Below are 26,091 nucleotides of genomic sequence, written 5' to 3' on the forward strand. Positions count from 1 at the left end.
TATCAACCCCATATTTTGATGATGTTTCTGACACTCACCTTAGTACAATTAAATTCAGTAAAATGCACATTACAATATTTTTTGGAAAAATAATGATAATTCCATTTTTATTTTATTATAAGAACATATACCATTTAATATATATATGTATATATATATATTTTATGAACTCTTAGTATAGAATTTGATTGTTTTACATTACACATTTAAAACTGGCCACAAAATAAAAATGTTAGCTTTACAAACAAAGCAGCATTTGAATGAGAAAATGAATGAATAAATAAATAAATAAATACATTGGCAAATAAACATTACAAAGAATTAAACTAGTTTTTTTTTCCAACAGCAGTTAGCGTTCACAAAGAAACACCAATATTAAATGCAATTCACCTCACCACATTCATGAAACAGCACCTGAAGAACAACTGAGTCAAGTTTTAGGCAATGACTGACAAGCATGAATGTTGGTAACTGAGACCAACATTAAGATTCATTTTAGGGGGGTTAAAAGCATATAATTTGTATGTCCTGATTATCCCCAAATCTCCCAAAACATTAAAACAATTTCCCTCATAACATAAGGTCAGTAGCAGTTCACTGTGAAAATCTGTCATACTTAACCCTTCATTATTATCTCTCTGTTTAAGTCACTCTCACACTAAAGAATCTGAGCTTAACTTTTAATTTGGTCCCTGTGACTAAATATTATCACTGCCTCATCTGATCTTCTCTATTCAGTCACATTCAAGCTGAAATTAACATTTGATTTAACAAACAGGTGCCAGACAATACAGGACGATACAAAAATCAAGGTGAGTAAACTGCACACTTTACAAAATATACAGTGGTTCACTGGATAGAACAACTGAAGAGGACTATCAAATCAGGCTTGTTACTTTATATAAATCTCTGCACCATACACCCATAAGTCACTTAGATATCAGGTTATGATTCAGCAAGTGTTAACATAATATAATCCTCATAATTCAAACACATTTTTCTCTCAGTACAGTACAATTCACACATAACAAATAAAGACATACTATTTGGCAGACAAGGCAGTTCAAGAACACTGAAAACACTGTTGGATACTAAATCACTGGCATGATGCTGAAAGCTAAAGCATTCTTAACATTGTGTGAGTTTGGGTCATCAGTGGAAATTCATTTGGGTGTTCTACTTAAATAAAATCAAAAGTCTGCTTACATTCTTTCCTTCATTAAGGGATAGGACCGGGAGATAACTCACTGATATATCTAAAATGTAATTTTGTAGACTTTACTAAGTTACTAAAATAATAAATATAAACTATTATCACAACATAGTTTTCTCATAAATATAGTCTCTGGTTGAACTCAGCTCTGCATTTTGGTTTGAAATGTGCAACTAAAATTTCCATCTTTATCTCATATATATATAAATATTTTGTGCACTCAGACTAAGATCAACACTTGAGGGATTTCTGACAAAAATAGTTAGAAATTAAACAGATTTACGCTTGTTTTCACTTGAACATACTGACAAATATTAAGCGCAATATTCTCACACACCTGTTGACAACACAAATAACATAGTGGATACAGTCAATAAGGCCCATAGCAGCAAACTCTGATTGTAAGGGCTTTGTGTAGTGTGTATGGGTGTATGTCAGAGTGTGTGTGCTGTATGTATTTTACTCTTGTGCTGCTACTGCCGCTCACACTTTACTTGGAAGGAAAAGAAGACAAACAGCGCCATCACTTGTTCTCAATCAGCATCTGCACCTTGCACACCAGATCTCTGGCCAGGGTCAAAATCTGCTTTATGTTGTGGTGCTCAGCCATTTCTGAAAGACAAAAAAATAAGAAACACTTTTAGTCAAAACTAACTTCAGCTGTTTGAAAAGAGCAGAACATATTTCAGACGTGTCAGCCCTTCATTAGTCTGATAACTGAGCTGATGAACCCTGTAATCTCAAATAAAATGTATTTGTTTGATATAATAGATATAATCAGAGATGCATATTTCATTTTAGCCCATTTTAACAAAACAGAAGCTTTGCCAAAACTTAATTGGGGACGTCATCTTCTTGTTCCAGGGCTGGAAAAATGGTGACCGAAAGACTGCAATGAAAATGGTGGCAAGTGTGTGTTATTGCCTCACAGTAATCACAACTCTTAAATTTGCATTTCTTTGATCCACATGAAGATGCTTAGTTCCTAGCAACCACTAGTTCAGCTTCTGTGTCGAGTGAAAATGACACTTGACAGGAAAAATACACCACTCGATGCTGACTTGTTAAGAGCAACATGACAACCGAAATTTGCTAACAAACTGTGCAGCAGAGGGCGACCTGACTTTTTTGTCTCTACTTTAAGTCCAGGCCAAAAAATGCTCAGATGCATCTCTTCAGTAAATGCCCAATCTTTTCATTTAAAGATTTATTAGAGGATATAGGTATGTGAAGAAGTTCATCTGTTAAGTTGTACGTTTTACCATTGAAGAACTTTATGATGTCAGTGAAGTCCATGTTGTTCTCCAGGATGATGTCCCTGTAGATCTCCACCAGTGCCAGTGCAATGAAGAGGACAAAATGACTAGAGGAGACATACTTGGCTGCCCAGATGGTTTCCCAGACTGCAAACACGTCCTCATATACCAGCTCTGGAAGACAAAGTCCAAAAAAGGAAGCATATTGAGAAAGGCCAGTGAGAAAGTTCAAAGAAAATGGGGATATACTATGACAGCCCGTGGTTAAACCTTTAGCATAAAGCATTGTGAATCATAAAAATCAATTTAAGTAGTCACACTTTTGTGCCAATTACTGTATTTCATCAGCAATTCCCAAGAATGGTTTTCCAAAAATATAACTGACGTCCAAATCCTTTCGAAGTTATAATAACTGCAGGTGTTGTTAACAAGCTGCCAAGTGGTTTGGCATTTTATCCACAACACAGAACCTAAAGAGGAGCGAATCTCCTCTTCCTCTAATTGGCACAAAGTCTTTTGCACTGTGCCGCCAATTTACCCCGCTTGAAGTCTAGGAGAAACCAGCGGTAGCAGAAGTAGAAGTGGGTGTAGTCTCCGTTTTGGTGCATTAGCTCAAACAGCTCAGAATCCAGGATCTATACAGAGAGGGGATCAGAGGAGATTCGGGAAAATAAATAATGAGACTGGTTGTGGGAGAAAAGTGTGAAAAAGCTGTAATTTTTGCAAGTAATTAATGAATTTAGCAATGTGTGACTGCTACAGCACGCAGAAAGGCACCTGGATTAGAGAGCGCATGTTGGCAAAGTGAGTATCCATAGCTCCTCCATGTGGAAAGTTTTGATTCATTCTCTTCATGAGTTCAGTGAAACAGCTGAAGGCCATGGCCTCTGAAAGGAGGAAGCAGAGAGAGGAAGCTTGAGCAAGAAAGTGAGTGGGAAAACGCTCCTGTGTTGTTCCATAAATAACTGTAAAAATATACCAAATGTCACAGAAGAGGGAAGAAAAGGAGTGAATCAGTGTGTTGACTCACCATCATCCAGAATGACTAGTAGTGGAGCCAGGAGATCACACATGCCCTGTACGTAACCGATGTCAAGGTGCCTCCAGATATAGCTGTAAAATATACAACAAAGAGAAGTGAACTGCACAGTTTTTAATCTGCCAGTCTGAATCATACACTGCTGTCCAGATTTAGAGGTGTTCCCACAGTTTTCTTCAATGCTGAAGATAAATCTCTCTGTTAGTACAGTTCATGTTAACACGATTTAGGTTTCTCTGAGGTGTGAAAATGAAGTCGCCTTTGTTTAATTTAATTTCCCTAAAACTGCCATCCAGGAAAAAAACAAAAACGATTACTGTTAAAATTTCATTAATGGAGCATTTAATTCAATTATTTAAGCAATGAAAAGTAATTAAAAGCTGTATTAAGAATGGGATATAATTCAATCATTGAGACGTTTCCAAAAACATGAATTTATGCATTCATACATACATCAGTTTTACACTAATACCATCAGCCTCAAAAGGTAGACGAATAATTTTCCGTAAATAAAAATATGCACGTTTTGCCTTTTGTTACCCTTTATTACATCCCTGTTGATGTCACTGTTTTACCTGCACATAATGTTGCGCAGTTTCTCCAGGTTGGCAGGAGTGAAGTACCAGTAGTTCCTGTCACAGCGCTGGACGTCCTTTTCAATGCGGTGTAGATTGAGTGTGTACAAGTCCAAAAGCTCTTGCTAAAACAAACAAAATGATAAAAATGTATAAAACAAACTCAAAATTGAGATGATTTGTCAAAGAATAAATGAATCTAAACTCTTTAAAAAATTAGAGCATACAGAAAAGGTACTCCCGGCAGATTCTTGAGAGGTGGCTTCATTCTTGGTGCCTCCAGACCCGGTCAGAGAATCAAAGTGAGGGTACAGGCTCTCCATCTCCGGCTCCTCTGACAGGATGGACTCTGTGCCCTCTGGACTGGGCTTTCCCTGCTCCTCCTCCTGCCTGAGCTCCACGTGAGGGGCTGAGTCCTCAGAGGAAGACGAGGGTTCACAACGTCCCTTCCTGCTCCAAGGCACCATGGAAACTTTGGCTTTGGGGATCTCCTCCATCTCTATGGCTGAGGGAGACTCATCAGATTCAGTCATGAGCTGAGTCTCCTCTTTCTGAGATACGCAGTAGGCTTCTCTTGCTCTCGAGACCCTGGCATCTGCTGAGAAAAGGAGGTTCTTTTCCACTTCAGGAGCCGCAGGATTTTTGAATATTTTTTCTTTCCCTTCCATCAAAAAAACCTCCTGTGGTTTGTTTGTCTTTGATTCATCCATTTCCTTTATCTTTTCCTCATTTCTTTCTTTGAGCTTTGATGTTTCCTCAATTCTCCCTTCTTTTTTGAGGCTTTGTTCAGCGAGGTCTCCTTTGGATTCTGTAGCAGCTGCTGACACCATCGTTGCATCCTCAACGGACATTTCTCTTTCTGTTTCTCCTGACTCTAAAGATTTAACTCCTTTAATGTCTGTATCCAAGCCTTTATCTTCAATCTTGGTGTCCTCTGTTTTGGTAGCTTCTGACTCCTCAACATTTTCCTGTTTTTCAGGTTGCAAACATGTCTCTTTGTCGGCCATCACCTGCCCCTCTTTCAATGGTTGAGTCACGTTATCGTCTATCACCTCAGCCTTGATATTTTCTGCTGTCACGGTCACATCAGATGCTTTTCCCTCCTCCTGCTCTTTGTCCTTCCCTTCAGCTTTCTCCTGGCTGTGCATTTCCTCTGTCAGACCTTCTCCCTCTAACCCTGCAGGTTTGACAGGGCTCTGTGATGACTGAGGGACAGCTGCAGATCTCGGGGTTGTATCAGGTGCAGCGCTGTCCTCTGTGCTGAGCGAGCCGTCGGACAGGCCAGAGGTGACAGAGAAGTTGCGGGAGGAGGGGTGCCCAGAATCCGGAGAGCTCGTCCCGTTCTGCAGAGCTCCGTTGGGCATCTTTGGCACCTGTTTGGTCTCTTCGGTCTTGGGCTCCGTCTCGATCTGGTCAACCTCCTCTACGGACTCAAACACCTGAAAGAACAAGCCAAAGGGAAGCAGACTACTCCAGGGGAAGGGATGGGAGGATGTGAATAACTAGCAGGACAAAGAATGCAGGGACGAGGAATATTGGGTCAAAATGTTCAGATCACATGCATTACTTTAGTCATAGATTGAAAAATGAACCGTAGAAGATCAGGATTTAAAAAGTGACAGTGCTGATCAGTTTTAAACAACATTTAGTATGTGAATTTTGTGCAAACAAAGACAAATTCAATATAGATTGTATTATGGTGAGTTTTTGATACCTGTGTGCTGCTGCTGGAGTCACTCTGCAGGCGAGCCAGACTCTGCCTGTCTGAGCTCTGGGAGGACTGGGACTAGATAATAAAAGACATTCAGTCCAGGATATTAATATATATCCATTTTTATTGATATACGGTCTTTCCATATGTTCCATATGCTGTGTTCACATTAAAGGGATACTATGGTTGTTTAGTATTGCACGTTTGTGAAGTTGCAGGGAAAAGCAGTAGCAGCTCCAAAAAAAGCTTTTCATTAGACCCTCTAGTGAAGGCCCACATCTTTCAAATGTGTCTTTTATATATACAGAGGTTTTTTATAAAATTGAAAGATCTTCCAGAGCTACAAAAGTTATACAACTGTTTTTACAAGCTGAAAAGTATTAGAGCTAGTAAGCTGACTTTACATTTGTAAAATTGGTAATATTTAGTATATACAACACAAATAGCTCTACTTTTCAGTGTGTCAGACTACACCGTGATGAACATTTTTGTGTGTTTCCCATTTACCTCATTGCTCACAGTGGAGTCATGATGGATCATCTTCTGACTGGAACTGTCCATGCTCGCCCCAGAAGAGCACTTTGCTAAAGCTGCAGCATGCTGCTCCTTCTCCCGCTGGCGGACGATCTCCTCACAGCCGAGCCACTCGCACATGGTCTGCTGGTAGCACACTCTGACCTGTTCATCCACCTGTGGTGAGGGGTGAAGAGTCAAGGTTCTGTGATAAGTGCCTGGAAAATGCTTTGGAAGCAAAGCCGAAATCGTGGAAACGACAAACCTCCTTCCTCTCGTCTTCTGACATCCCAAACTGGTAATGACCCAGCAGGAAAGGCCACACCTCTTTACGCAGGGAGGGGTCCACACCACCAAAGTAGACCAGGCGAAGCAGCTCCTGCTCCTCGTAGGCCTGAGGACACAAGACATGAGTTCAGTCACCTTGGTAACTGTCTCTCACTGTATGTTTAAAGCATTCAGCAGTGCTTCAAAACAACAGCATTAACAACATGGCAGCCTGTGGACGGAGGTACCATGGAAGCTTTCACTCTGTCAGTGCAGGCTGTGATAAGAGCACCAAAGTGGGTGGTAGCTATCATGGTGCATTTGAATTTACTTCACAGGAAGATAAATAAAAAATCATCAATCATCATCTTTCTACAGCTGTTGACTCAAGCGGAAATCTTTCCCCTTTATTAAGCATTTAAAATATTTAAATATTTAAATATTGTGCCCCTCCATTTTGACATCAAAAGTAAATTAATTAGAACAATTGCTTTAAACAAATAAAGTAATCCCATTTAACCACTTATATGCTCTATGTCATGAAATGACAACTGAGCCATCTCCATGACAACTGTGCATGCCCCATCTGTGAGACATGGTTGAAAGCTCTGGTAAATGAACCTTTTAGGTCAAACTGCTATTTTCAAGGACAAGAGTAATTTATTACATTTTCTAAGTGACTACCACAGTAATAATCAAATACTGCTCTTGTATTACTTACAAAAAAAACAAATCAGTTTTAAGAAAAAAATATTTGCAGTTTGACTCAAGGTAAATTTAAATGTAGATGGAGACTGACGGGGCCATTAGTTTAGCTTCGTGCACACTGTTGTGAGACTAATGGTGTGAGTCGCATGATTAGCCGAGGATGAATATAGATGAGTGACAGAGTGAAAGAGAGAAGCTAGGAGTGGACATGCGTGTGTGTGTGTGTGGACAGCATACTGTCAGCCGTTGATGTAAAGTTTGTGTAGTGTAGTGCATTGACAACAGCGATGCTTACTGTGCAGTCCTGGAGGAATGTCTGCCACACTTCTGTGGTGAGCCCTTTGTAGGCATCACACGGCACGTCGGGCGCCACAATGGTGTGATTGACGAGGGCGGAGAGGTGTGTACGCACAGTAGACAGGTGACGGCAGTATGCCAACCCTAGTTTACAATGCAGTTAATTAATTAGAGTCTCTGCAGAAGCTAGTGGTGATTAAACACATACTAAGATTTAAGGCTTTTCAGTGTACACAATAAGTAATCACATACAGCCATAAAATGCCCGAGAGATGATCTGATACTTCATGTTGTCGCACAGCAGCTTCAGAGGAGTCCTGCAGGAAGATATAGCACAGATTATTTCACTTGTCCAGAGGAAACACTTTGACATTATGCAACTATTCTATTCTCTTTCCTTAAAAGACTATCATTAAACTGTAATTAGACAAATCATCTTGTGCATGATCTATTCATTGTGCTCTGAATGTATAAGATACTGTATCTAATTTAGAATTTATTACAGTGCTGGTGCTAACCTTTCATCATTCAAATGTTGTGCTGCTATACCGAACAAACTGGCCCAGCGGCTTGCCTTTTTTAAAATAGCTTTCGCCCATTTTATCTGCCTTGCTTATCACCTTGTTTTTCCAGCACATTCTCATGCCAGTGAGGTAAATGTCACATAATTGTCTTCAGGGTAACTGCTATGTTCTTGCATCTTTGCTTATTCCCCAGTTTCCTCCATATCACTGAGAATTTCTGGTTGGCGCTCAGGGATATCGAGTGTGTGGGTGTGTCTCTGCAGTCTCCAGCAGTTTCCCTGTCACGATCTAACACAGCTCAGTTTTAGCTTGGAGTGTGTTTATCTCTCACCTCTCGTGGTTGCAACCCTTGGGCATCGCCCCGTCAGAGAAGCTCCCCTGAGAACAAGAGGAACACGAGGACTTCCTTAGAGTGGGATGCCACATTGTAGCTCCCTGATCCATCAAGTCTGGAGGAGTCACTGCAACATCCACACACACAAGAACACACACCAGCACTATTAAAGCAATATGCTACTCAGGCTTTCAAGGACAAACACATTTGCACTTAGATGATTTAAACACAGCTGGAAACATTTTAGCATGAGCAGAATTATGCTGATCAATTATGATCTGCCGAAAGCGCTTCAGAGTATAATGTTTCTGTGTGATTCGTGTTACAGCTAAAATACAGCATATAAACAAAAACATTTACGCAATCTGGAATTGACGCACAGTTTGAAAGCATGAAGCCATCGTCAATTACACTGTTGCAGAGAGAAAGATCAAGTGAGCAAGAGCCTTTCTCGGTTCAGGAGCCAAATTTGATCAATCAGTTGTCCAACCATTGTCTGTTAAAAGGTTACTGCGTCGTACTGCGGTAAAAAAAAAAAAGGTGTGGACACAAGTTGGCAGGGAGGGGGAGGGGCTTTAATTACGGGACACATCGATAAAGTTTGCCAGAGGTGCAGGACAGGCCAGGAGGATATTAGATGCAGATAATCAAAGCACGGCAAGCTGACAGATGGACAGACGAGCCGAGGTGTGACAAGTGTTACAGATGCTTCCTATGAGTGAGGGGGATTCTTCAGGACAGCTGCAGGACCTCTTGGGGACAACCAGGGTCCCTGTTTTGGAGCGGGAATATCCACTCAGTTGAAGGGAGAGGGAAGAAGTCAGACGGGGAGGATGAGTTACAGTCACTGTAACAAACAATGAGTAACATTTTCATGAACATATAACAATCTGGAGAGCCCCGTGTTAATTTGCCTCCCTGGGGCCAAACTCACCAAACTCAGACTGGCTGTTTGGAAAGAGGATGCGAAAGACATAGTCTGTGGCCTCGTCCTCCTCCTTATCTGAGACTGAGTCTGAGGATCCAGATCCCTGAGGAACTCTCTTCCGTAGCTTAGGAAACACCTTTCCCTGCAAAGAGTGAATAACTACTATTAAACTAACGCTAACAAGAAAAATTGCGGAACCATTAGAGCCCAGCTAAGCCATCCATGTGAATTAAAGATGATGAGTGTCTGTATGTTTAAGCCTATTAATAGTGGCTGAACATGCGCGGGTGGTTTTCATTCTTCGGTTTAGCTGCAGATATACAGCTATTAACAGTCTAACAAAAGCATCCAGTCATTTAAGTAGACACTTTTTGTGCAGTGGTGCAGAGAGAACATTAAGCCACACATTCATCAGCACCACTCCAACCAATATTGAGGCAGTGCATCTGTTTCTGAATCCGGATGTCTTTTTTAAAATTGATTTATTGATCCGATATGGATAATTTAGTGTTTTAGTGCCTTTTTTTTTCTCTGGAAGACTAAAAGACTAAAATGTGCAATTTGTGTCCTGGATCTGAGGCCAGAGAGCGACCCCAAAGAAAGACCTTCTGTTCTGACCTTTCCCCTCTGGGACCAGAGCGGAGGGTCCAGCTGGCCGTGGGGAAGAAGGCCGTTCTCCAGGCAGGAGAGGAACTGGAGCAAGTGGCCTCCTCTGGGGAAGCGAAGTGGAGGTCTTTGGATCCCATCCTGACTGACCAGCACCACCGTCCCCCCACTGTCCACTACAGGAGATGATTTCTTTTGTAAATTATTGTTGGACAATTGCAGAGTAACAAATGCAAAAAAAAAAAAATGCAGGGATAGTACACAATCTGTAATTAGATTTGTGTGTATAATGGCAGTTTTAAGACTAAACTCTTGCGTGGACCCACCTTGTTGATGACAGTGCAAGTAAACTATCTCCCCTAGAGGGATAGTCATGGCATAGTCCCAGTATACACTGAAAAATATCAAATCAAAAACATGGTCAGTAAAATAACAACCCAGACTAAACTTAAGATCACCAGCTAGCAGCAAGAAATCCATAGGGAACGTTTACATATTGTCTGTCTGAATCAGAATCTCCCAAGGGACATTCATTTTATGGCTAATAAAGAAAGTATTCGAGAGCGTGCACACAGATGAGCGGGTGCAGACTTGCCTAATGCAGTAATCAATTCTTTTGTTGAGAGAAACCATGCACAGGCGCATGAACATAACACGGTTTGCTAGGGTTGAGAGATGTCTGACAGTGTCTCAGTCAATAAACCATCTGCTGGTTACTGGTGTGCTGAAAACAGGCCTCATCAGAACGGCAGCATTTTCCCTCTATGAACTGAGCCCCTGAGCCACACACGAACACACTGCATTATTCAGTAACACCCGGGTGTTACTCAAACAGCAGAGGGGAGAGGTAAAGAAATAACAAAGAGTGCATCTGTGTCTTTGAGGAAGCACATTACACGTTAGATATTCTGGGTATGAGAGGGGCATTAGTAATATTATCAAATGCAGGCTTCGCAGGCAGACACAATCACCATAATCATCATCCATTTACAGTGGGATAATTTTGCACCTGCGTTCATAGTCCAAGTCTCCAACAGAGCCGTTCATGAGCTGATTGGGCGTCCACTTCAGTGTCATGATGTCAGCAGTCTGGTGCAGAGAGAGGTAACCTGGGATCGCCTCCATGTCGTCCCTCTGAAACAACCATGAGGACAGATGGTTTTCATTTGATGCTAGAACAGTATGAGTATGAATAGTATAAGTCAGTATGTGTAAGCCTGAAGAAGACTGTACCGATGAAAATGCCAAATGCCAACCATTTTGTTCAGGGCTTTAACTTGAAATTAAATGTTCCCCTGCTGTTACTGACACTATTTAGCTGTGACATTACTGTAAAATGCCAGATAGAAATGTTGTCAGTCTGTTAATATAATGTTCTTCCTGCAGACTTTGGATAGTGTGCAACAATCTATATTAAATTCTGTACAATGTCTGAATTGAGATATTGTTTCCAGGGAGTGCCACAGCCATACATGTGTGAGGGATTAAGAGGAATCAGTCAGTTACCGGTTGTACAAGCACGTTGTTTTTGCCGAACAATAGGGTCGCCCTGCTGTTTTGATGCAGTGACTCCACATATTCACGAGCTGATGGTGAGGGGGAAGGGCGTTCGTCCATGCTGCTGCTTGAGTGCCGCTTCTGGATCTGACCAGCACAGACACAAAATACATCAAATCAGATAACAAACATTGGAAACCAGCACTTATTAAACAGATGACTAACTTTGCAGAATGAATTACAGCTGATCAGTCACAGTATGGACATTTCCCATGAATAAAACCTCGTTTTCAAATGAATGAAGATAAGATTAATGTAACATTCATTCATGTGCACCAGTGCACCCTCCCTAGTTCCTGATGCCAAAGACCAGTCTACTTTTGCATGGAAAACACACACGTGAAAATACCCAGCACTACACAACTGTAAAGAGCACTGTGGTGTTGTAAGATAGGCCGAGTTGACCTGTTTCACTGATAACTTGAAGACTGAACAGCTCTGAGGGTCTCAGAAACACACTGTTCTTTCTCCCGGGACACACTGTGCTTCATGTAATGCAGTAATCTTAGCAGGTCCACTATAAACAGACACACAGCATCTCAAAGGGGAATATAACTGATAAGATGCAAGAATGCTAACGTGACAGAATAAACATGTAATACATGCACACAGGATTGAATAAAAGGAGCCTGAAACTAATTCTGCATTGTCAAGCGCTGTATTAATAGATTACCACTTACACACAGTGCAGGCCTCTTGGTGGGAGAATCCTGCCTGGAGTGGCCACCGTGGATGCGATGTCTTTGCACCAACTCGTCAGCAGACGGGTCTGTCCAGAAGTGGTCAGCTGTCTTCATCTTTGTGTACTCCAAAGCACAAGGTCCAACTGTCAGAATAAAGGAGCACAGTGAGATAACCCAGACACCAGCCCTGTGGTTTTGTCAATCACCTTAAACATCACAATCACAACTGTTCTAAAAGGCAGATTTTTCAGGGATGTATAAAAATAAGCTTCAGGTGATCAACCTCTTAATCCATCACAAAGGACATTTATGATGGCTGTGGTTCCCAACACATTCTGTTTGTTTTCTGCGCTTTCTTGTCTTGATCATAAATCAATCCAGGTTTATCTTGCGATTCTCTTGGTTGGTCTTTATGCTACAAAATTATACCAAGACAGTATAATCTAAAGGTACACATAATGGCACATTTCTTGAGGTGCCTGCTGAGACCAAGACTCAGTCCTGAGCAGCTCAGTGGTGGGAAGCCAGTCAGAGATCATATCCCTGTTGCTTCAACTGGTTAGCCTGTTAGCACTATTCCCTTCAGTCTACAACCTCCTCCGGTCAAGAAATGAAGTTTAGCAGCAACAGAGACTGCAGTACAAGGGGAACTGGCTATTAGTCCAAATCGGGAGAAAAAAAAGATTTTATGAGTATACCATTGTTTAAAAGAACTACAACAACATAATTCTACTCTTGATTGGACAAATGGTAGGGGTACTAAAGGGGTACTAAATCGCGCTGCAAGAAAGTGCAATACTTTTGCACTGAAAAAAGAAGCAGCAAAATTCTGCTTTCCTTGTTTCAAAAATCACATTTTCATGTGAACATGAGCCCAAACCAAGATGTGGCACATGATGTTAGATGATTACAATAAATTACACAAAATTCTTACAATGCCAAATATAATTACCTAACAGAGAGGCAAGGATAGGTCCGTCTACGGGGTCCATTAGAACGGCCTCTTTCTCGTAGTATTTACTGGAAGACAAATGTGAAAGGGGAATTTTGAGGGGACACAGAGTTCTGGTAACACAAACAGTTGAACCACATGGCATTGGCCCTTCTCAATGTACCTGCTGTTCTCCACCAGGTAGAGGACAATCTTGTCCAGCACCTTCTCAAACAAAGCTGTCCGGATCCACAAGTTCTTGACTCCCTGAGGGGTAAGGCTGGGCAGTCGGGGCATCTTGCGAAGGCTGTCTTGACTTTGTAAGCTTTGACTTCGTCTGCAGAAGGAGAAAGTCACAAGTTTTAATTAAAGGAAAACAATTATAACGTGTTTTAAAAATTCCATTAAGTGAAGCTGCGTCTGTGTGAAGCTAATGGCATCAGTGATTCATGATTCATAAAAGATTATAAACATGAATTATTTAGAAGCTTTTCATAATAAAAAATAGCCCTTCAAGTAAGCAGACAGCCATTTGTTTTCGGTGCTTTCGCTGGTACAATCAAACAGGCTTTGATGTAAGCTTTGAAGTCTGCTGTGATGTGTGAGAACAAGCTGTGGCGTGTGCGTATCTCACTTTGTCTCGATGATCTGCTCAAGCTCCTGGGCCTTCCTGCACAGCTCCTCGGCTGGGGCAAAACTTTTCCCCACCTTCATGAAGAGGGCCGCTATCTTGTTGCTGCGGAGAAAGCCTGCAGCTCGTCGTTTCAGCCCATGGAGGACACATGCCTCCACTGCAGCTGTATGGATACAAACACACACCCTTTACTACAGTGATTTTTTTTTTTGTTTCAGTTTTTGTTACAAAAGGGAACCTCTGTCATGTTTCTGAGCAACTGATAAAATCAAATCCAATATTCTCTCTCTCTTTCTCTCTCTGTTTTGGTCTGCACCAACTCCTAGCAAAAATATCTAGCTCTTGATAAATTTGCAATGCATAGAACCAGTGGTGCCTCTATATATGAAACATAGCATGTGGACTGTTTCAACTATATAACCAAACCACTCAACTACATTTTTAGGAGGTGTTTGCTTTTTATTTTATTTTTGAAGACATATTTCCTAAACGGTGGTGGATGTTTTGTATAATAGCCATTTTTAATTAATTCATGCTTTCATGTGTTCATCTTTGCATGAGCTAAATTTAGCCAATAAGGCCTTGTGTGTACATGTTGATGACATGATGACACACTTGCACAATCATTCAATTGTGCAGAAAAACAGACACCCCTCTTCTCTCTTCTTTCTCAGGCCTACGTGGCAGTGCCTGGAGCTGTGTTGACATTTGAGTTCTCTTTCAGGACTAATCCTGTGGCTCTGTTCACATGGGGTCAGGGGGAAGGCTGGGGTTGCCATGGTAACCCCTGTTGATGGAGCGATCGAGCTCTGGGAGAGAAGAGCGGAGGGAGGGAGGGGCGGAGGGAGGGAGGGGCGGCGGCGACTCATCAGTATCACGATCTCTCTCTTTCCAACATCCTCACTCCTTCAAACACCGGTTCTCTCCTGCCTCCATCCTAACGCTCTGTAAACCCATCACTGCTGTTACTATGATCACTTTTAGCAGGGTTTTACTTCAACCCAGCCAATAAAAGTGTCATCAGAACCATCAACTTTCAGGTATTGTTTTTTTTTTTTAAACTAAAATATGTCCTGATCATCTTTTCTGCTTAGTTTATCTTTTCATCTTTCTCTGTTCTGGCATTTTTTGCTCCTCATCTCTCTGTGCTGTTTTTTTACACCACATCATCATCACCACAAGAGCAAGAAGCTAAATGTCAGAACAAAGTGTAACATTAAAAGGTTTCCAGGTATAGTTCATCCTCCTTTCTGTCTCATCATTTCCACTAACTAGTCTCAGAGGGCCAAGAAATATGCAAGGAGAGCAACTCCTGAACCTTTCCACTTCCTGAGAGCTACTGCCTATCCACTTATGCACAGAGAACAACTTAAATTTCCTGTGTACCACGTTCTCTGCAGTGAACAACAGTGTCAGTGGTAGTCTACAAACAATACTTTGCTTATCACACGCTTGGGAAATTCATTTATCGCCGTAGAGTAAGTATGAATTAAGACCTGAAGGGTTCAGCATGAGGCACATCAACACAAATGAGAGCAGCAACATATTTAGAAAGATTAAATGTTTGACCTGTCATACACAGCTAACAGTAAATTGCCTCTAATCATCCTGTATCTGTGGCAACTGAGTGCATAAAGAGACTCTTGGACAGACACAAACTGATCAAATATTCACTCAGAGCAGCAAAAGGCACCAAAAGGATTATGAAGGCACCAAGGTCTTAGGCAAAGTCAAGGCAGTTCTGAAATAATTAGTCAACAGGTCACAAAGTTTCTGATGAATTTATCATTTGTGTTATGTATCAACTATGATAAAAAGACACATATGGCAATGTAATTAATTAATAGCATATTGTTCAAATAAAATAACCTAGTATTCCTAGTAACCCAGTATATCTAGTATCCTGTAAAGCAGTGAGCTATTATTTGACATTTTATGGAAAAATGACTAATCGCTTGTATTGCTTAAGTGATCACTAGATTAATCAGTAATTAATCAGCAGTTTGATGCTTCACCACAAATCTCTTATCTAGTTCATTTATCTACAATAATCTTATTTTTTATTATTTAATATGATACAAAAAAAGTAGTAACTGGAATTAAAATAAGGATAAATTGCTTTAATTTGATGTTTGATCTTATGAATAAGTTCAAAGTCAAATGCTGCTTTAAAACATTGCCAGCATTAGCCTAAATTACAACTATGGTCAAGTTTATTTCAAATGAACTGGCTGCCAATTTAATTTTAGTCACGTCATTTTCTTTTTTTTTCTACCAAGTTCATATCTTTGCCATTATTTGTAGTTTTCAGCATTTCAGCAAGTCATTTTACCGTAACACACAAATGATTTTAGCAGCTACGACAGAAAAAGATGTGAGCTGCAGTTTCCTGGATAAAATCAATAGTAGATACACAGGTTTTCAAAACACCTGCTTGCAAGTTTACATCAATGCTTCTCATGTCACCATGGGGCAAAAGTGGAGATGACTTTTTGATAAGGCTGCTGTGGCTTCAGGATTTCAAATCTGTTCACTGCTATAAAATTATTCAGGGAAACTGATCCTGACTTTAACACTCAGGATCGGAGGAAGAAAGAAAGAAAACGCAATTTTTCTCTAAAAATTATATAAAGGAAATGAACAGAGCTTTTAATCTACCGATAAAAGTATGGTTTCTTTTAAGTTTATTTGTTGAGCTACTTTTCATTGCTTCATAACTAAAATCAACAGCAGCGATTTGACACACATTCCCCTCACAGTGTCTTCATTTTCGACTCTGCCTGGGCAGCTTATCAAAGGAGCCGTGACGGTGGAGGCTAATTGCTCCCTGGTGAGCTGGCTGAGTTCCTCTCCCATCCTCCACTCCCTCTCATCTCTGAACAGATCACAGCTGAAAGAGGTCGTGTAGTAACAAGAGCCGCTATAAGGATCTCGGGAGGAGTCAGGTGGAGGAGGAAGCTGGCTGACGACAAAACAGAGAGATGAGAGGGTCATCCTGAAAGGCTACGTGTCCACTGGTACATATGATAGGAGTAGGAGGAAAGATATGCCCCAGACTGAGCAGCAGCTATTAAAACAGGGCTTTAGATGATCACATGGATAACCTCAGGCCAAGAAAACTAATGACACATGGACATGAAATTACTAAAATAGTGTGAGAAGAATTGCAGCTGCGCTGCAAATTCTTTTCACACTATGAAAACCAAATCAGCTGTACTTGGACATTAGATAACCTTCCTTACCTCTAAGGACCTAAGAAACATATAAAGCACATGCCACGACAGGAGTTTAAAAAAAAACTTTCCACCACACTGTAATAAAAGCCTGTGTTCTGTGACAAATTATTTTCATAATCCCACAAGAAAAAAATAGAACTATGAAGACAGATTTGGGGTAAGCCGATTATTGGGTAGAAAGGATGTCCAACATTATTCACTTATGCTGGTTTAATAGATTTTCAAGCTGCGCTGCAAATTCTTCTCACACTATGAAAACCAAATCAGCTGTACTTGGACATTAGATAACCTTCCTTACCTCTAAGGACCTAAGAAACACACAACACCCACTGTGTATTGAACATTATCTTGACTGAATGATGACATAAAGTTATGGGTTAATCTGACTATTTGTGTGTGGCCATCTTAACTGATATCCTGGCAATGGTTGGTTAAACTGTGACTCACACTAACACAGATTTTAACTTTATTACTAAATATAGTGGTGCCACCCACTGCTACGGCAGGTCTGTGCAATGCTGCGTGTGCAATTACATTTTATCAAGGCTACAGAGCAGACAGATCGAACAGTTCCTCCACATTTTTGTTCTCTTCACACATATTTACCCAGTGGTACAATGAAGACAACTCACTTGTTCACACTACTTTTCTTCACGATAAGAAGAGTCTGTGTGAAGGTTAGGCTTCCATCACTGCTCACGTTTATACCATAAATACATTTTCCTACATTTTAATAGATCATCATATGAATTAAGAACCACTGCATGGCAAACATGGCATCCAGCTAGTAAAAATATCACATTTTCCGCAAGCTGAGAGTCATTTTATTCACACTGAAACCCCCAAATATATCTTCTTACTGATTACAGCTCTGGACTGAGCCAGACATCTGACGGGTGTGAGCGCCTGTGTGTGGGCAGTGTGTTAGTGCCATTTGGAGGCAAGAACAATAACATTTGGTGAAATATTGAACTTTAAATGTCCTTTATTTCGATTTTACACTAATTATATAATTGTTAAAAAAAGTTTTGTTGATGAGGGGCGTCTTTGCATCACTGTAGAAAACTGCTTGTTTTTAATATAACGTTTAAAATTTTTCTTGCTCAAGCTGAAATTTACATTTGACTCTGACAGAGTTGGTCCTGACATGGACACAAAGTAGAAATGTAGGAAGTGGAAACTTAAGACAAACTAAAGTGGTCATGAAGTGGCTTAATCTGAATTTAAAATTTACCACTACGATTCGGTTATGCTTATTTTCTGCTTCGCTGTGTATTTTAATTTATTCATGTTAGATTTAGGTAATTTGTGACCAAGGTTACATGGATAAATGACAATGTGATGAAGGTTAAAATGAATTATTAATTAATTAATTTGAAATTCGGCAGTAAAGATGAAGCTGGCCCAGTTTGACCTTAACTTTAACGAAATACAACAGATCGGGAATGATTTCACTCAAACCCTTTTCAGCGTAGCAGAACTTCAAATGGTTGTAAGTGAGCAAAAGCTGTGCGATTCATTGTATTGTGTTTGGTTACTTACCACAAAAGGACACAATGTGGCTGCTGTCTTCGTGAACAAATTTCCTGGTGACAGCTTCCTCCATAATCTGCTTCACCTGTCAATGACACAGCAGATGCTGGGTGACTCATTCATTAATATGCCACAACTGGCAAGCACACAGTCTGTGAGGGGGCTTGTTGGTGAGAATTTGACTGAGTAATATGTGATATTTCAGAGAATAAGTGTTTTTAAAACTGATATATGTCTCTGTGTGTAAAATAAAAAAGAAAAAAGAAAAGAAAAAAGTGAAACAATGGGATGATACGTAGATTGGGGCCCAAGGGTGGAGGGGGGCTGAAAAATTCAGAGGTAGAACAACACAGACTGGGGAGAGTGCATGTTGAGTGCACGTTAAGTTAGTAGATGAGTCACCAGCTCTTGCCATGGTGATGTGCCCTTCACCCCGCTGACATGACAGCAGCTACAGACCAATAGTTAAGATGACTGATACATCAATCCCTCCAGTGGCTATGGAGACGTTCCCCCTGTGTGGGCACCGCTCTGCTATCTGCACTGGGAATATCAACCTCCGGACACAGCCATGCAGACAGCTCTAATTTCCTGTTGAAATGAGTCTGTCCACAGCAACCGTACTACACTGCCAAGTTCAGCCGCTACACAAACACAGACATACACTCCCTGACACACACACACGTGCAACTATTCGCTCCAGTGGTTGAGGATCCCTCTGCTCAGTTTTGAACTTTTTTCCAATCTACACATTGAGTCAATCCTTCGGCGGCGTGAGCAAATCTTTTCTCTGTGAGGCAGTTCAGTGGTCATGCTTCAAAGCTTCAAACAATATTAGTTTTCATGGGTTGATATTTATAGCTTCATCATAAAATTTCTCTGGGAGATAAGGTTCTGTCTGCAGGTTAGATTTTCCAATACAGCTCAGTTTTATGGACCAATCATTTTTATATCTAGTTTACTCTCTGTTCATAGATGGAGTATAGTACCTGTAACTCTCTATGGTGGAAGATGTTTAGAGATCTTTTACTTAAGTAAAAGTAAATGGATGTATTATGAGTTAAAGTGTTCATAACAGAAGTTTCAGCATTAAAATGTATTTAAAATATGAAAAAAATAATAATATCAACCTTAATGTTAATGGTAAAAAGTAATCATTAGTCAGAAGAATGGGCCCTGTCAGAGTGTTACAATATTATTTGATTATAATTAATGACACATTGCTATGCTGTATTTTAATGTTGTAGCTGTACTCTTCTTCTTCTCCTCTATATACTGTTGGGTAGTTTCATCTAAGACAGTGCATCATCTTTCATAAGATGATCGTGTGTTTTGTACATAAAGTCTTGAACTTCCAAGTAATTAGGTGCAACAGCTGTTAACTGGTGACTTCCATAGTATCAATATATCATGATGTTGTATGTTTTATGAAAATTAAAATAAAAGTAACCAAAACACAAACAAAAAAAATCAAATGTGAGTGTCTGACCTGTAAAACCAGAGAATTTGAAATTATAGACACTGATAGATGCAACATAATATAACATTATATTGCCCATTTGTCCTTGCAAGCATAAAATTAAGAGACTTAACACACATACGTAAATGTATACATATCCATCAGTCAGTGTGGAGTTCTTTTTTTCCTGAATAAAGGGAGAACAATAAAACAAATCAAGATTTCAGATTTAACTGAGAGACAAAAAAACTTGTTTTTCTTTGATGGTGCTGACAGAAATCCATCCACTGAGCACTGTTTGCTCCCTCAATGTTCTAAAACTGACTAATCTATAACTCATGAAAAAACTAAAGAGGTTTTCACACCAAATGAGCCCACAACCACCACCACCACTCATCCCGAAAACATTTCAATATAAAAAAAAAGAAACATTCGCTAATTAGACAGCAGTCATTCCACAAATTTGGCCTGTTCGCATCAGTAGCATTGTTGTCCTCGGCATCTACAGAAATGATTCATGCTGCCAACACAACAGAGACAGAGCCACTCTGATGTGATGCACACCCGCTCCGATCGTGATCAGACCCGTATAAAAGCCTGCATGCTGACACACATGCACACACACATAGAAAAGGCAGGGGACTCTTATACACCAGTTTTCCTTCTGAGTGCGCCTGACATAAAGAAAGCTGATTGATTTGCCAACTTGAAGACACAGACTCCTCCTTGTGTTTTCTCATCTCTCTCATCCGGGCTACAGATCAGGCCTCTAAGGAATTTATATGGTGAAGTGTCTGAGCACAGACAAACCTGCAGGTTTCTATGGAGACGGCACGTGTCGCACAGTGGATCACTTCCGCCTAAGAAGATGCGTCAACAACATTCATTCATCTCTGACATAAACAAAAACGACTGCGGCTCCCTAACTACAGTCACTAATAATATCTAATTGTACAGTGCATTCGTCATTTCAAAGGTCTGCCAGCTCTGTAGAGACCTAATGTCAATTTGGTATCATTTATGCACAAATCTGCCCAAAGCAAACCATTTTTAATAGCCACGTCTACTTAAATGCCACCGCAAAATACATTTTCAGTAGAATTTATAGATAAAACAACACGTGTGTGACTTGACAACAGTCATTAAATATCTTTGTCGCAGCAGCAAAGCCTGATAAATCTGCTCTAACAAACCACTGTAGCTTGAAGGCATCAACCAGAGTGATAAAGCATTCCAAGATTAAAGTATTCCAATTAAGTCCTGCAACAGCAGAGCCAAGAGATAAGAGCCAGAGAGAAAGCCCCATCCATTAACATCCACCCTTCATTATTCATTATTCATCATCTCTGTGGCCACTGATGAATGAAGGGAGCACACAACGGGGAAAAAGAAGACAAATCATCACTGTTATTCATGTTAATCCATGCACACGTAGCTACAGTCTTCATATAAGGGTAGCTGAAATAATTTTACATGATACACACACAAACACACTTGAGGCTCAGGTAGTTTCTGAAGTAAACAGAGAGAAGAGGCTACACACTTCACTCACACAGTGTTGCCCAGTTTAATAAGTATTTCCTTTCCCGTCACACAGACAGCACCTTGTAATTCATTTGATTATAAATGGTGTCCAAACGTGCACAAACTGTGGTGCGCATCAATACATCTCTGTCAGTATAGCCCATCCATACCAAAAACTGATTATGAATACATTCATCTAGAAAGGTCAAAAGCTGTATGATAGGCTCAGTATAATGATCTCTAAGAGTATCTATGATAACAATAGTATCTGATGATTTCCCTGCAGCTTTTTCCCTCAGTATGAATCAACCCAGTATTAATGTTTTCTATCAACATGCTACAAAGAATCAGACAGTCTTTATTAAATATAAAAGAAAGAACAAGACTGGCGGATAATCTCACAGTCCTCTGTCTGAAACCTTATCCCTTATCCTTCAGAGTAAGCACTCAGCTTAAAAAAAAAAGCAAGACAGGAAAGCAAATGGTGCAGATCCCTTTGGCCTGTGTGTTTTCTAACAGTCTCTCCCCCCCTCTCTCTCTATCCTTTAGCAAACACAGTTGTGTATTTGCATTTGTGTGCATGAGTGATATACAAAAAGACAGAGGGAGGAGCCCGATCACAGCGAGATAAAGAGACTGAAGACAGACAGAGATAGGTTCTGTATCATAGCTAAGGCAAATAAAAGATCTCATTCAAACCAATTTTTGTGCCAGAAGGTAATTCTGCTGCCACAGACGTCTTGCGCCCTCTGGATAATGGCCCACATCCAGGTATATCTGAACAGACTGGTGGCACATAACCAGCTGGACAAGGAGAGCGTGAGAACACACAGCATAGAGGCACCATATGGTATAACCCACACAGAATAATAATAATCATAAACTAATGGGAAAACAGTACAAACAACAACATCTATCTTTCCTCTGAGGGAAACAGAAATGATGAGAAAACACATATAAATAAATGAAAATTCTTTGTTAATTCTTTTAGTTTTTCATGAAGTGCAATCACACTGACAAACTGCGCCGTTGGTCCATCTACAGAGTCCATTGGGCTGCATTTGTATTAAACAATGAAAGCAGCCACTGTGAATGAATCTCGGCAATGCTGAACCAGCACACGGGAAGCAGGTTTAATCATGAGAAGGGTCTGGTCTCCACTGATAAGACTGTAAACAGGACTCAGAGAAAAAGCAATCAGATCAAAGTCTCCACACTCCTCCTTTCACAAGATCCAGGATGTGATTTTTATCTTTGTTTGTTTGGCAGAAATATAGTCTTTTAATTGATGAGGCAATCAGTGATGAGGCCAATGAAAAAAATCCATCAGTTGTTAACAGACAGAGGTTGGGAAAGTGGTCTGGACTGAGAGGAATGTAGCCAGGAAAAGGGAATGAAAAACACCCTCTGATCCCTTAAAACTACTATTAATGTTCCTCTGCTTCAGTTGAGCTTTTTAGGTACTGAAATCAACACACAGTAGAAAAGGTTATGTTGGAAAGCTCCCAGGACTGAGGGTGTTTACTGTAAAAGTGTAAATGTTAAGTGAGGTGTTGGAGATAGTGAGAAAACCTTCCCTGAACAAACAGAAGAAAACAAAAACCTCAACAGCAGTGACCACAAGTACACAACACTGTAGGACAATGGAGACACAGTGGAGTGACACATGTTAGTTTGCTGATAGGTCAAGCTGATAGCTGACCTGATAGCGTTCATGAAACAATTATTATCTATCTCCACAGCAGCAGATGTATGAAAGACAGTTTATTTAAACTAGAACTTGTTCAACTATAAATATTTAATATCTTAATCACCATGAAAACTTGAATATTATTGTTATTATAATTAGTTTATTATAATTAGATGCAGCCAATCTTGTCTAAATGCTGTTAAATAATGATGTAAACATTTATGAAAGCAGATTTTGTAAAAATTACACAATGTACCTCAAATTACAAAACATTATGCTGATAATGCTTAAATAACCAAATAGCATTGATTACGCTAGCTATTTCCCTCTCACTATAAACTAACACACAGATATTTCCATTTATGTACCTTTATAAGCATTATTACAAGATGGCTAGCCCTAGTGCTAACCTTGTAGTGAAACAACATAAACTGCATATGTATTTGTACGTCTATGATTTGTCCACGTTTGTTACCCACATATAAACAGTGTTTAACTGTTGTGAAATTAGCTGAACTGATTGTATTCCTGTTGGGTTTTATTGTTGCTATTAACTGGCAGCTGTGGTGCATTTGCAGCCAGTCTGCAAACTGGTTGTTAACATGTCTGCAGTTCTTTTCACCAAGAGTTACTGAGTTACAAGTTGGAGACTGACATGTAAGCTTGCATAGTTCCGGTTTAAATGGTAACGTGAATTCGACATTACTAGCTAAGGCTTTTCTTAAGTTTTAATGGTGCAATCCGATTTAGTCAGCAGGTGCAACCCCATCCTGTGGTCTCACTGCAGCATCAGGGGTTCTCCTGAATACTTGTATAGGTTTTTACTTGTATAGAATTTACCCACAGAGTGCTCCTGTATGCTATTACAGCAGGCCATTCACAGATGAAGAGCTCTTCATAGTCACACAGACTAAATGGCAGTGACGTTTCATTTGATCTCTGCTGAACTCTGGTCGTCTGTGCTACAGCTGTAACCTCAAATGATGATGAGTGACATGAAGTGTTGAGAAACCAGCTGTACAAACCACCAGAGCGACTTCCATATTTGTTTCCACTCAACACAATATAACTCATTACATCCACTATACACACACAGACACACACACATGCAGAGTTTGTGTCTAACTGAAACCACCAAATGGCTTGGCAGAAGGCTGATGGTTTGCTCTGCCATAAAAACCACAAACACTGACTACGGACTTTCCTTCATGCTGCTTCTCCACCCGAATAATTACTGAGGTGCTGCATGAACGCGCACACAGGGAATAATGAGCAACTAAATCCAAATCTTAAGAAAAAAAATGAAACAATCAATTGTACTTTACTGGTGACTACTGACTGTTAGTGTAGTATTTAATAAAGGCTTGTTCTCTAATCTTTTCACGGAGGCTGTGATACAGATGAGCATCCAAACCATATTTATGTTAGAGACCATCTGAGAGTATCCTCCCCGTGTACAGGTTGAACCGCACAGGTTCATACAAACCACAGTGTTTGTTTTTCCAACTCGATAACTGCTGAGCTGAAAACACCCACCTCCTTCTTGACGGTGCGCAGCAGCCTCTGACGGGTCTCTGCTTCTAAAACACAGCACAACAGTCCAACAGGACATTTATTACAATTTGTCATGACCCTGAACTTATTCTGTATCCTCAAAATAACACAAACACGATACAGAAACATTTATCTTTATCTTTTTTTCTCCCACCTGCCATGATTGTTGCCATGGATCCTGTCTCCTGTCTGCAGGCAGCACCCCTCCCATCTGCTGAGTGCCGCTTGTACACTGCGAAGTGGCTCACGACTCCACCTCCCCTTTACACACACCTCTTAAAGACACACGCAGAGCTTCCATTGGGTGGCCCAAGAATCAGCACAACAGCCTTAAAATCACGGTAATGTAACTTTCACGCACTAAAATCTAAGTATATTCTCCATTATTTATAGCTTCCTGCGACATTGCCCCACAAATGTGCTGTCATTCACTTAAATTAGACTTCAGTATAAATTTCACTAAGAGGCAGACAATAACAATTTGATGTGATCTCTGTTGTAACGGCGTTATCCTTCCACAGAAATTATTTTGCCAAGACTTTAGGGCATAAAAAAAAAACAAAAAACCAAAACGTATTCCTGAGCTGAAAACAAACAGGGGCATTTGATAAGAGGAGGTGTGACATGGAAAAGTTTTGTCTTCATGCCATCTTGTGGTCAAGATGTATAAAGACAACCCGTATAAAAAAAAACATATTGCAAACACAATATTTTTCTTTATTTATTTATTTTGTGATTTGCATCCACCCTGACCCACACTTTGGATGGACTACTGCAGTGTGATGTGTTGCTGCATTTCAAACCACACAAGACTTGTTATATTGTTCTCAGACCACCTGTTGCTTGATTTGTTCAGGGAAACCTTCTGGAGTTCAAAACGTGAAGCAAACAAATTTCTCTGTTAACACCAAGAGTGAGGAAAGCAAAACACTGAAAATATGTGTTGTACCTTGTAGGAAACAAAGTTATTAGGCTTCCACACAATAGAATATAGTAAATATATATTCTTACAGTACAGACATCTGGTAGGTTTAGTTCAGCACCTTTGAAGGCTATATAAAATGAAAAAAAAAAAAAAAATCCCTTTCATGACATGCATGATTTTAGTTATTCCCCTAATGCACATTAGCAATGCTTCCAAAAAGGTGTAACTCATACTGTCCAGAAGATGGCGACTATGCCCTTTTTTTTATGCCCCTGACACACAAAAATGAACCAGTAAATCCATATGGATTATATTTTTTCAAGTTTTATTGAAATATGGCAAAAGTTTGCACACGTATGTGCAGCACATGAGTGAGATCATGTTCAAGAAAAAC

At 40.1% G+C, this 26,091-nt stretch overlaps 1 protein-coding gene across 4 annotated transcripts; it reads right to left on the reverse strand.

Annotated features, from left to right (window-relative positions):
- Window positions 1–221: 221 nt before the first annotated feature.
- Window positions 222–24,971, reverse strand: sgsm1a (small G protein signaling modulator 1a). Of its 4 annotated transcripts, none has more exons than XM_041043064.1 (26): window positions 24,927–24,971; window positions 24,755–24,798; window positions 18,555–18,630; window positions 13,777–13,939; window positions 13,327–13,479; window positions 13,164–13,231; window positions 12,209–12,354; window positions 11,478–11,615; window positions 10,981–11,105; window positions 10,298–10,365; window positions 9,984–10,147; window positions 9,372–9,507; window positions 9,141–9,284; window positions 8,435–8,564; window positions 7,832–7,896; window positions 7,578–7,723; window positions 6,573–6,701; window positions 6,302–6,484; window positions 5,798–5,869; window positions 4,311–5,522; window positions 4,084–4,208; window positions 3,500–3,582; window positions 3,247–3,356; window positions 3,008–3,104; window positions 2,476–2,643; window positions 222–1,825 (listed from the first exon to the last, which is right to left on the reverse strand). In XM_041043064.1, exons 1-26 carry the CDS (start codon window positions 24,943–24,945, stop codon window positions 1,737–1,739), a joined length of 4,053 nt encoding a protein of 1,350 aa, XP_040898998.1. In that variant the 5' UTR covers window positions 24,946–24,971; the 3' UTR covers window positions 222–1,736. The 4 variants fall into 4 exon arrangements, with proteins under 4 accessions (XP_040898998.1, XP_040898997.1, XP_040899001.1 ...); XM_041043063.1 differs by having other exon boundaries at window positions 4,311–5,585; XM_041043067.1 differs by lacking the exon at window positions 9,141–9,284.
- Between the last annotated feature and the right edge of the window lie 1,120 nt (window positions 24,972–26,091).

Source organism: Toxotes jaculatrix, chromosome 7 (assembly GCF_017976425.1).
Source record: "Toxotes jaculatrix isolate fToxJac2 chromosome 7, fToxJac2.pri, whole genome shotgun sequence".
NCBI classification, from domain to species: domain Eukaryota; kingdom Metazoa; phylum Chordata; class Actinopteri; family Toxotidae; genus Toxotes; species Toxotes jaculatrix.

What these genes read in the sequence shown, in the direction of transcription:
- sgsm1a (XM_041043063.1), bottom strand. An exon ending in TATCCTTGCCTCTCTGTTAG is followed by an intron (nt 12,355 to 13,163) that starts GTAATTATATTT and finishes TTATTCTGACAG; the next exon opens with TTGGACCTTGTGCTTTGGAG. An exon ending in CATTCCTCCAGGACTGCACA is followed by an intron (nt 6,702 to 7,577) that starts GTAAGCATCGCT and finishes TTGTGTCCTCAG; the next exon opens with GCCTACGAGGAGCAGGAGCT.